General features: G+C 31.5%; 3 protein-coding genes across 3 annotated transcripts; all 3 read left to right on the forward strand.

Annotated features, from left to right (window-relative positions):
• The first annotated feature begins 298 nt into the window (after positions 1–298).
• On the forward strand, positions 299–2005 carry LOC139494127 (uncharacterized). Its single transcript, XM_071282303.1, has 2 exons — positions 299–906; positions 1812–2005. Exons 1-2 carry the CDS (start codon positions 459–461, stop codon positions 2003–2005), a joined length of 642 nt encoding a protein of 213 aa, XP_071138404.1. The 5' UTR covers positions 299–458.
• On the forward strand, positions 2001–7443 carry LOC139495453 (uncharacterized). Its single transcript, XM_071283735.1, has 6 exons — positions 2001–2851; positions 3775–3990; positions 4369–4498; positions 5282–5473; positions 6436–6606; positions 7302–7443. Exons 2-6 carry the CDS (start codon positions 3927–3929, stop codon positions 7417–7419), a joined length of 675 nt encoding a protein of 224 aa, XP_071139836.1. The 5' UTR covers positions 2001–2851; positions 3775–3926; the 3' UTR covers positions 7420–7443.
• A 1002-nt stretch (positions 7444–8445) lies between these two features.
• LOC139494128 (maternal protein exuperantia-like) lies at positions 8446–9429 on the forward strand. Its single transcript, XM_071282304.1, has one exon. The coding sequence runs from the start codon at positions 8446–8448 to the stop codon at positions 9427–9429; it is 984 nt and encodes a 327-aa protein (XP_071138405.1).
• The last annotated feature ends 1359 nt before the right edge of the window (positions 9430–10788 follow it).

Here is a 10788-nt window from a genome sequence, read left to right on the forward strand (position 1 = left end):
TACTTACAATGTAGCTGATTAGTTACATTAGTTTATAATTTATTCTTAAAAAAAACTCCGTAATGTCAATAACTATTATATTACGATTGGTGCTCCTTCTTTTTTATTAAATAAAGATATGTATTTTGTATGAACATTTTAAGTGCTGTTAAAAATTTCTTTATCATGCTCAAAAACAATCTTCTGTATCATTTCATTCTTTGGTTGAGTTGCTTTTTTTGTTATCTTTTTGTATTGCTTCTTTGATAATCTCTCTTTCCCCACAGCTAATGCAAGCTCGTTTTCGTTATTCATTTAAGGGGGTACCGTACACCTAAGAAAAGATAACTCTTACTAAAATTCTGAGTTAACTAACGTCAATTAAGTGTTTTAAAATACGCCTCATATTACAAGCGTTTTATTGACATGGAATAGTTGTTTACCTGTTGTTATGAAGCAGACGGTACATCACTGTCATAATGGAACAGCGTAAACGTAATACGTTTGGTAAATTTTCGAGATCTAAATCTGCCGAAAAGAAATCGAGTCGTTCAGATTACTTCAAATGGTTAAATGATGGCAGGAAATTGGAAGATTCTCCGCAAGTCGGCTTGCGTAATGATCATGGCAATTACGTATACGAGTATCTTGATGTTGAGGCTGAATTGGAAGGTGATAACACGTCTGATGTTTCAAAATCTTGGACAATTGGGAGAAGAATTGTAGAGTGGAATATCCTGTCGGAAGGAATGTATTGCTGTACTTGCAAGTGTCCACTTCACCTGTCAGATATTGTAGGAGAACGATTGTTTGGGCTAGGTGGTCTACTGATGGTAGATTGTAAACTGTGTCATACTGTTACTGATGTGCATTTTGGGAAGAGAGGACCATCTGGAAGTTATGACATCAACACAAAAGCTTCCATAGGTATGATTATATCACATGCTTGTAAATTATAATACTAATAGTCTGTATGATGCTAATATTTACAGTTGTAGTTTTACTGTTTACAGGGGTGGATCCAGCCATTTTAAAAAAGGGGGTTCCTAACCCAGGACAAAGGGGTGTTCCAACTACATGTCCCCATTCAAATGCATTGATTGTCCAAAAAAGGGGGTATCCAAACGCGCCCCCACCCCCTGAATCTGTGCCTGGTTGACATTTAACATGTTGCATTGTTTATTTGACATAATTATATTAAAATGCATTCATGATTTTTTGTTTAAAAACTAAAAAGAGTCCTTGGGGTCAATTACTACTAATTAATGTGTCTAACTTAAACAGTGCATATATATAAATTGCTTGCAATCTTGGGCAAATTATTGTGTTGTGAAAGCTTATTAAACATGATTAAGGCATATAGGAGACAAGTGCCTGTGTTACATGTATAGCAAATTAATTGTTGAAAATATTGTTATTGTTCAATGAACATCAACAACTTTCAACCCCTCCCTTCTTATCTTCTTCATAGCCAAATTAGGCTTTGAAAAGAGTTAAAATAACTAATTATAAACTGTGAAGGGCTTCACCATTAAATGTACAACTACATGTACATCATCATAATATCATGTTAATATTCTTAGATTAGATATTTTGTAAGCCAAGTCAGAGAAATAAGCACAGGACTGACAGCTTGTAAATTTATCTTCAGTTTAGGAAATTTTATAGAATTTTACAATTTTAAGAGAAAAAAATTACCATCTTTACTAAAGTTAATAACACAACTGTTTCTTAGTCTTAGAAATGCAGGTGTGTATATATTTTCCATAATTAAGCAATCAATTTTTTTTCTCAATTTTTGATTATACAATGTACCTCATATTCTATTAAAGGAATGATACATGCAGGGATGGGCCCAACTCATCTGCAGAACTTTCTAGCAGAATGTAACCTGCCATCCATTACAGAGAGCACATTAAGGAAAAAAGAGAAAGAATTAAGAGGACAAATTAAAAATGTAACAATCCAGTCCTGCAATATATATGGCACAAAGAGAGGAAAAGTCACTCAGCACAAATGGCAATGAGACAACTATCCACAAAAGACCAAAATGACACAGACATTAACAACTATAGGTCACCGTACGGCCTTCAACAATGAGCAAAGCCCATACCGCATAGTCGGCTATAATAGGCCCCGATAAGACAATGTAAAACAATTCAAACGAGAAAACTAACGGTCTTATTTATGTAAAAAAAATAACGAAAAACAAATATATGTAACACATAAACAAACGACAACCACTGAATTACTGGCTCCTGACATGGGACAGGCACATACATAAATAATGTGGTTAGGTTATATATAATTATATACATGAGAATTATAATACAATTTGATCATGTAATGCTTCATTGTTTATAATGGACTTTAATAGGACTGTGTGTCTTATGAAAGTAAAAAATGTATATACATGTATATAACATCAAACATGTTTTTAAAGTTAAAAGCTGTTTTTTTATTATTTCATAAACAGAATAAACAACCATACATGTACATGCATGTACAGATCAAGACTTTTCACCACCTAAAATTGCACAGGACAGCACATTTTTTTTTTATTTAATAGTGAGGAACACAAAAACAATAATTTCTAATTGTGTTTTAGGTTTGCAGTCAATGCAAATGTTTGTTTCTTGCAAACATATGCACCCAAAATATGTTTTTGTGTTCTTAATAATGTATATTTGCAGCTTACTACACAACTAGGTATCCTAAAGGTTAAGGTACATGTAAATGGTTAAGGTCAATTTATAATAAACTTGCTGGGACTTTTTTTTTTATAAGAAATGCAATCTTTTCTAGATTGAAGCAAGTTTTGATGGTGGCTGGCAAAAGAGAGGCTCTGGTTGGAATTATAATAGTAATACAGGTAAATACATAATTATATAATATAATGTCTGACATTCATGATTTACTTACTGTATGTTGTTAAATTTTGCTGAATCAATTATTAATATAAATAACTTAATTGGACAAAGCATTAATTTTACTATTTAAATTGATATGAGAAGCTGTAGTTAAAGAAATATCTTCCCATACTTATATTTATTCAATCCCTAGGGTAGATCTTTTTAACTTACCTGGTTCAATTATAGCAAATATGTGAGCTTTTGCCATCATTTTGTATACATTATAGAAGTTAGATGTGTTACATTGTACATGATTGTTAGTGACTCAACTGTTCACCAGAGCTCACACGAAAAGTAGACAATTATACTATTAAACCTTCAACAATGAGAAAAAGTTATATCCAACATGAAAAATACCAAACAATTCAAATGAAAAAAACTAACAGCATAATTAATAACAAAAACATTTATGAAGAAAATATGACAGATATAAACTAACAACCACTGAACTATAGGCTCTTTATTATCAGTATCTGTTCGCCATATTAATCTGTAACATGACATCATTCTGTTAGCATTTCATTAAGGCCTAAATTAAAATATTGTTTGTTTCCCCAATCCCGACCCTGCCAAGCCAGGTGTGGGTAGGTAGGTAGGGAAATAATTTTATTTTTCTAAAAAGCTTGAACATTATCAGACGATCCGGCAAGCCTGAAAATCCAAAACGTATAAAATAGTATTTCACTTATTTTTGACAATAAAATTTGATGAGTGCACCAATTTTGCAGGGTCGGTCGGGATTGGGGAAACAAACGATATTTTATTTTAGGCCTAAAATACTCGTTATCTCACACCCCTATTCAAATCATAACAATATTTACTTAACTGTTAATTTATAATTGCATCATGTTAATGTAATACCTTTTTCTTTTTATTCTTGCAGGACATGCAACTTTTATTGGAAAGGAGACAGGAAAGGTGCTGTCATTCGATTTAAGAAGCAAGACATGTAAGATTTGTGAGTTCCATCAAAACAAAAAAGAGACAGTTCCTGAGCATGAGTGCCATCTGAATTGGCATGGGTCTAGTAAATCCATGGAGGCAGATATGGCGGTGGCAATGGCCCACAGATTAAAAGATGATGAATGTGAAATTAATGGTATGTTTCATATTCAAAATAAAGAGTTCCCCAAAATGCTTTGAAAATACCATATAAAGGGAAATAACTCTTATTTCCACAATTCTTTTAAATTTAAAAGGTGATCATTTTGTAATTTTTACAGGAAACTTGGATTTTGTTCTTACACTTTTCTGACATAGAATCAATTGATTTTTTGGTTAATGATATAACATGACCAATGTAATTTAAAAAAAAACGGTTTATGTTTATTTAAGTTGCTTTATTAATACATTAGCTACATGTAATTAAATAAGGCAGAATATAACAGCTATCACTATTTTCCAAATAAAAAAATATGCTTGCCGTTGTATATCTTGACCTCTTTGTAGGTTTATAATTATTTAATCTTCATTTCAGTCATACATGCTGATAATGATGCTTCAACAACAGCAAGACTTGAGGTTGAGTTTGGAAACATACAGAAAAAAGATGACCAGAACCATGTGAAGAAGGGGTTATCAACAAGCTTGTATAATATTTCAAAGAGGTATTTTACAAATTAATTTTAGTGTTACAGATATGTCTATGACAAGGCTAAAGCCCATCCTTAACTAAATCAAATCTTACGTAAAGATCTTATTCTATTGATCTGTGAAGACTACTTACTCTTAACAAAAACATTTCAATGAAATTTCAATTTTGTGTTGTTCAAAGACATATAAAGATCTTTGTGTTATCTGAATTCACAAACATTACATTGAAAATTAAAAGAACTATTATTATCGCTATTTTGTGCATTTTTCCTTTGATCTTTTTTTGTGATGATTTCTCATATCATGCTACTCGCTTGAGATGGAAAATTATTGCTAGAAACTAAGGAGGCATGTGGCATTGCTAATGAAATTGACATGAAATTGACAATGTCGCCATACAATGTAGGTAAAATAGCGATAAACAGATTATTTTCTGCTCTATAGTCGGGTTGTTGTCTCTTTGACACATTCCCCATTTCCATTCTCAATTTTATCATTGGTCATCTCAACTCGATTGCTTTTCTCGTTGAAATGATCAACAATGATCTATAAGTATATATATATATATATATGAATAATCTTCATGGCTTATGGAAGAACCAAACAGTTTTTAGTGAGGCTATATTAAGTTTAGAATAGAAAAGCAGACATTAAAAAAAATAGAAACTAGGACCTTTTTTCTGAAAATTAAAAGGCAGATGCATGATACCATGATTGATGATTTCATCCATGCCCCATAAAAGTCTGATGATTTTTTTTTTAAATTTTACATTCATTATTTGTTTCTTATTTTGCAGTTACAAAGAATTGCTAAAGGATGAAACAAAACAATATATTTTGAGGTGCTTTATGTATGCCATTAAGGGAGGTGACAATGAAGATGACATTAAGATTGGGCTGCAAAGAATTGTACCACATATTTTTGGATCACATGAAAATTGTAAAGATGCTGACTGGTGTAGCTATCATCAAAATCAAGAAAAATTTATGTAAGATCTTCTATACTGGTATTGACAATATATCATTTTCCGTATTGTCTTATTTCTCAAAAAAAATAATAGATATAAGAAGATGTGGTATGAATGCCAATGACACCTCTTCTATCCAAGTCACAATTTGTAAAAAGAAACCAATTATACATATGTCAATCATAAAAATGTATTCTTTAATATGCTGAACCGAACCGTGTATTAAGTTTTTGGATTTATGGCACAGTTTTTAAAGTGGTCTTCATTGAGGTCCAACGGGTCAAAAATTAAACTTTGTTTGATTTCATAAAAAATTGAATTATAGGGGTTCTTTGATATGCTAAAACTAACAGTGTATTTAGATTCTTAATTTTTGGTCCCATTTTCAAATTGATGTACATTAAGGTCCAAAGGGTCCAAAATTAAACTTTGATTGTTTTTAACAAAATTTGAAATCCTGGGGTTCTTTGATATGTTGAATCTAAACATGTATTTAGATTTTTGATTATGGGTCCAGTTTTTTAGTTGGTCCAAAATTAAACTTTGTTTGATTTCAAGAAAAATTTAATATATATCATTTATATGAGGTTCTTTGATATGCTGAATCTAACCGTGTATTAAGTTTTTATAATTTTGAGCCCCATTTAAATTGGCCCACATTGAGGTCCAAAGGGTCCAAATTGAAATTTATTTGATTTTAAAAAAAAGAGGAATATATCAGGTTCTTTTATATGCTGAATCTAACCATGTATTTAGATTTTTGATTTTAGGTCAGACCTCTGCAGCTGTATTAAGCTGCGCCCTCTTTTTTTCTAAGACCTCCCCTTTTTTCTTAACACCTCCTGCCACTATTTTAAAATTTCTTGATCTGCCCATTTACAGAAATATAGAGCATATATGCTAACACTAAAGTTTCAGGTTAAGTATTTTGTGCAAATTCAAATTTGAAATGTAAACTTTATTTTCATTCATCTCCATTTCAGGTATAAAAGTTTACCAAATGGGAAACCACTCAAGTCTGAAGGATTAAAGGTTGAATTGAATAATTTAGTGACAAAAATGATTGGAAGGAGTAATTCTTTAAATGATCTTGGATCTACACAGTCAAATGAAAGCTTTAACCAGCTTGTATCTGTAAAGGCACCTAAATCAAGGTAATTTATAATTATTTGGTATTAAATTAAATGCATTTCAGTTCCCATTCTTAAGCAACAATGAATATAAGTATAAAAAAAATATGTCGTATGATTACTGTACCAATAAAACAACTCTATACAATAGACCAAATGACTCAGAAATTAACAGCTATGGTTACAGTAAGGCCTTTAACAATGAGCAGTTCTCATATGAAAAAAGTTAGCTATAAAAGGCCCCAAATCACAAATTTATATAAGAAGATGTGGTAATAGTGTCAATGAGACACCTCTTCTATCCAAGTCACAATTTGTAAAGAGAAACCAATTATACATATATGTCAAAGCACAACAGTCAACACAATTTTAAACAAGAAAACTAACGGCAAAATTAATGTAAAAAATAAAATAAATGATAAACAAATATGTAACATTGCAATTACTGAGAGCTAGTTGAAAGCCAATAACAATAAAAAACAAATACATGTAAAACTTAATTTTCTTGTCAGGCAGGTTGCAGTTTATTAGTTTTCAATGAAGGGAGTTATTACTATCATAGTAAAACTTTATATAAAAATATTAATCTTTTGCAAAGAGTCTTCATATTTTGTGAGTTAGTATGTTACTGTTACCTGCACCTTTGACATCAAGTTCAAATAAATGAAGAGGGGAATATATTTTAATGTACTTAAATAGTTCTTCATACTCTTTTTTAGACATTATGGTGGATCATGCTCACTTCAGAATAGGCTATCTGCAGCTGTGCTTCAGAAAAATGAAGGATATGGCTACTTATCCAAGGTAACTATGAAAATTTTTACATCTTATTTTTGAATGAAGGATGACATAGTGTTTGAATACGATTTCTTCATTTTCTTTCCCTTTCTATTTCTTTCTTCTTTTTCATCTTCTCAGAAAAGCCTGTTCAGACCATAACTTTATTAATCTTTTGATGTGGCATATAATGAATTTGAAGTATGTGGGTATATTACTTGTCTCAAGTTCCAGGATTGGTAACTAAGACCTTGACCTAAAGTTCATGAAAATTAAATTTCTAGTACTCTCTGTATGTCCACTCCATGACTTTTCGTCCGTCTGACCATACTCTTATCCTCTTTCCTTACCTCACTCTAACTGAAGTTTTAACTGAAGTTTGCCTAATCAGGGAAAGTGAGTCACTTAATGTTCTAGAGTCATGCCCCTTTATAACTTGGAAAATTGCAAATTGTTTTGTTTCCTTATTCTAACATTAGTTTGACTTTATATAACTGATACATATAAGAATCACAACACTCAGACAGAGTTCAAATTTGTGTTGTGACTCATTTGTCAATCTATAGTTCTGTCCCTTTTTAACTTGGAAAATTGCAAAGCTACAGCGGAGGCATTTATGATATCTTACACAGTCTCCCTTAATAAATTTTATCTTTTGAAACCATGTTACATGTTGCATCCAATGTTTATATACAAGGAGATTACTGTAACAGTATTGCTTTTTTAGCCCTGCAGATATAAATTGTACAATTTACAGTGACAAATTATGTTTATCTAGTATGTAACTCAATTATCTTTGACTTTCTTCTCAAATTATTATCTTTATAAATAAGAAGATGTGGTATGTGTGTTAATGAATCAACTATCCATCCAAGTCACAATAAATAAAGAGTTACAATTATAGGTAAAAATTTGTGTTCAAGATGGAGATTACTGTTTTTTTTCATGATTTTTAATATTTTAATGCATATGTGTATTACATTTTAATTATTTTGCAATTTTTGTTTAGATCAATGAACAATGAAGCAGCAAACCTTTCTCCAGGAGAATTTACGATGGCAATTTCGGCTGTAAGAGATAAAAAAAATGGAAAAAAGGAAAGAAAAGAAAAATTCAAAGGAATACAAAGTCGACCGTATACAAAAGAAAAGGAACCGCAATACAAATGAGCGTAAACATCTTGTAAGAGAAGGTAAAACCTATGGATCTCAAATGGAGTTTGATCAACAACAGGACCCTGAGCTGACCACAGAAATTCCACTTCCTTTTAATATTGATGGCACTGAATGCAAAGTTTTTTTTGATTTAGAAACAACAGGCTTGGGAAGGAATAGCGACATCATTCAAATAGCAGCTAAGTCATATTCAAATAGTTTTAATAGGTATGTCATTCCAAGAGTGGACATTCAGATTGAGGCCAGTAAGATAACTGGTATAACTTACAGCCATGGAACGAATAAAATGTATGTTCGAGGACAAATAGTTGAACCGGTATCACTTCATAAAGCTCTACTTGATTTCATACATTTTTTAAAGGAACAGAATCAGCCAATAATATTAGGTCATAACATTTGTAACTTTGACATTCCTGTAATCGTTAACAAATTGAAAGAATATAATTTGTTTTCGACATTTTGTGAAACAGTGAAAGGTTTTATTGACACAATGAAAGTGGCTAGAAAGTATATTCCCAAACATGATGTAGAAAATTTTAAGCAGCAGACTCTTGTCAAACAGTTTGTAGGAGAAAATTACCTCGCCCACAATGCAATAGAGGATGTGGATTCATTAAAAACATTATATGACAGTAAACTTGCTTTACTAGTGAAATCTGATGATGTATTTGCCATGTCATACCACAATTGCATGGACTCCTACTCTGGCTTACTAAGTAGTAAAATTGTTTCAAGGCCAGTTTGCATGCAACTAGCGAAAGATGGTATATTGTTGAAACACCTCAAACTGGCATCTGTACGAGATGTAAATGGATCGAAATTTGTCATACAGGACCATAAGATACCACCAAAGAGTGTGAAATGCATTCAGGACTATTTTCAGACTGAGGAATGAATTTTGTATGGCCAAAAAATAAATATCTGTCTGCGTTTTCTTATAACCTGACTGTGTCAACCCGAATACTTGTTTTATTATTTTCCCAACACAATGCATTTGCCAGGGATAAGATGTTTTAGTCTGTCAGTTTGTCTGTCCTTTTCTTGTTAGTTCAAACGGCACAACATAATTTAATGAAACTTAGAAGGTGGTAAGAATGCAATTAGTGTGTACATAAAACAAAGTTATATGAAAAATTGATTCCCTGCATTATAATTTTATATTTTGAGTTATTGTCCCAGTTCTATTGACACTGAATAATAAAGAATTTGCCATTTTTCGTCTGCAGAAGAAATGACCGCCAAAGTCAAACATTCTTATTACTAGTGGTTGGATATTGTACCCTATCATATAGATATGCCAAAAACTATTTCTCTGAAGCTACTAACAAAAATAAGAACCAAACTTTAAAGTCTCATGATGGTCAAAATTGCAAGGAACACACCACTTCATGTTAACCCATCTAATAGACCAAAGATGTAAGAACAAGGTCAAAAGTTATGGCTTGGTAATTTTCATGCAATAAAACTACATTAAGTTGACTTTATGGTCAAATTGAGAACACATGAAGGTCATCATGGTGCAACACACATTATCTGATGATGATTCATCTACATACCAAAGATCTAAGGCCAAGGTCAAAAGACAACATGGCATGGTAGAGTGTTTATAGTAAAAAGTAAAATTGACCTTGAGGTCAAATATAAGGTCACATGAAGGTCATCACAACACAGGACACTCCATCTCATTATTATACATCCTCATACGAAAGATGCAAGACCTATGTCAAAAGACAAAAAAATGCATATGGCCTTGTTTTTTTATTCTCTCAAAAAATACATTTATTTGACCTTGAGGTCAAATTACAAGGTCACATGAAGTCATCATGAAATGTGACACTCTACCTCATGATATTACGTCAACATACAAAATATCTAAGCCCTAGGTCAAAAGACAAGAAAACTATGCCCCAAATATACTATCAGAATGGAAATTGCTCTTATTTATTGAGGGTGGTGGTATTATAAAAAAATAAAATTGAAAAAAATCTGGTGGTTAAAAGTTTATAATATTTTACAAATTTAACAAACTAATATAGCAGTACAAATGGTTAGTTTTTAAAAAAAATTAAACGACACATTTTTTTTTTTTTTAATTTCGTCTTCAAATACTGGACCCAAAATAGTCACTTTTGCGGGCTGAATTTAAGACCCCCCTTTTTTAAATCGGACAAAAATTTAAATCCAGAACAAAAAAAATACACGCAAATGGAACTGGTGAACTAATATTTGCCTTAGTTTTCACTATTAACTATGC

Source organism: Mytilus edulis, chromosome 11, assembly GCF_963676685.1.
Source record: "Mytilus edulis chromosome 11, xbMytEdul2.2, whole genome shotgun sequence".
NCBI classification, from domain to species: domain Eukaryota; kingdom Metazoa; phylum Mollusca; class Bivalvia; order Mytilida; family Mytilidae; genus Mytilus; species Mytilus edulis.

Bases quoted from the DNA above. Each gene is read 5' to 3' on its own strand.
- LOC139494128 (XM_071282304.1), top strand. From the start codon at position 8,446: ATGGAAAAAAGGAAAGAAAAGAAAAATTCAAAGGAATACAAAGTCGAC.
- LOC139495453 (XM_071283735.1), top strand. From the start codon at position 3,927: ATGGAGGCAGATATGGCGGTGGCAATGGCCCACAGATTAAAAGATGAT. The intron at 4,499-5,281 runs GTATTTTACAAA...CTTATTTTGCAG, and splicing joins TTGTATAATATTTCAAAGAG to TTACAAAGAATTGCTAAAGG. The intron at 5,474-6,435 runs GTAAGATCTTCT...TCTCCATTTCAG, and splicing joins CAAAATCAAGAAAAATTTAT to GTATAAAAGTTTACCAAATG.
- LOC139494127 (XM_071282303.1), top strand. From the start codon at position 459: ATGGAACAGCGTAAACGTAATACGTTTGGTAAATTTTCGAGATCTAAA. The intron at 907-1,811 runs GTATGATTATAT...ATTCTATTAAAG, and splicing joins CAACACAAAAGCTTCCATAG to GAATGATACATGCAGGGATG.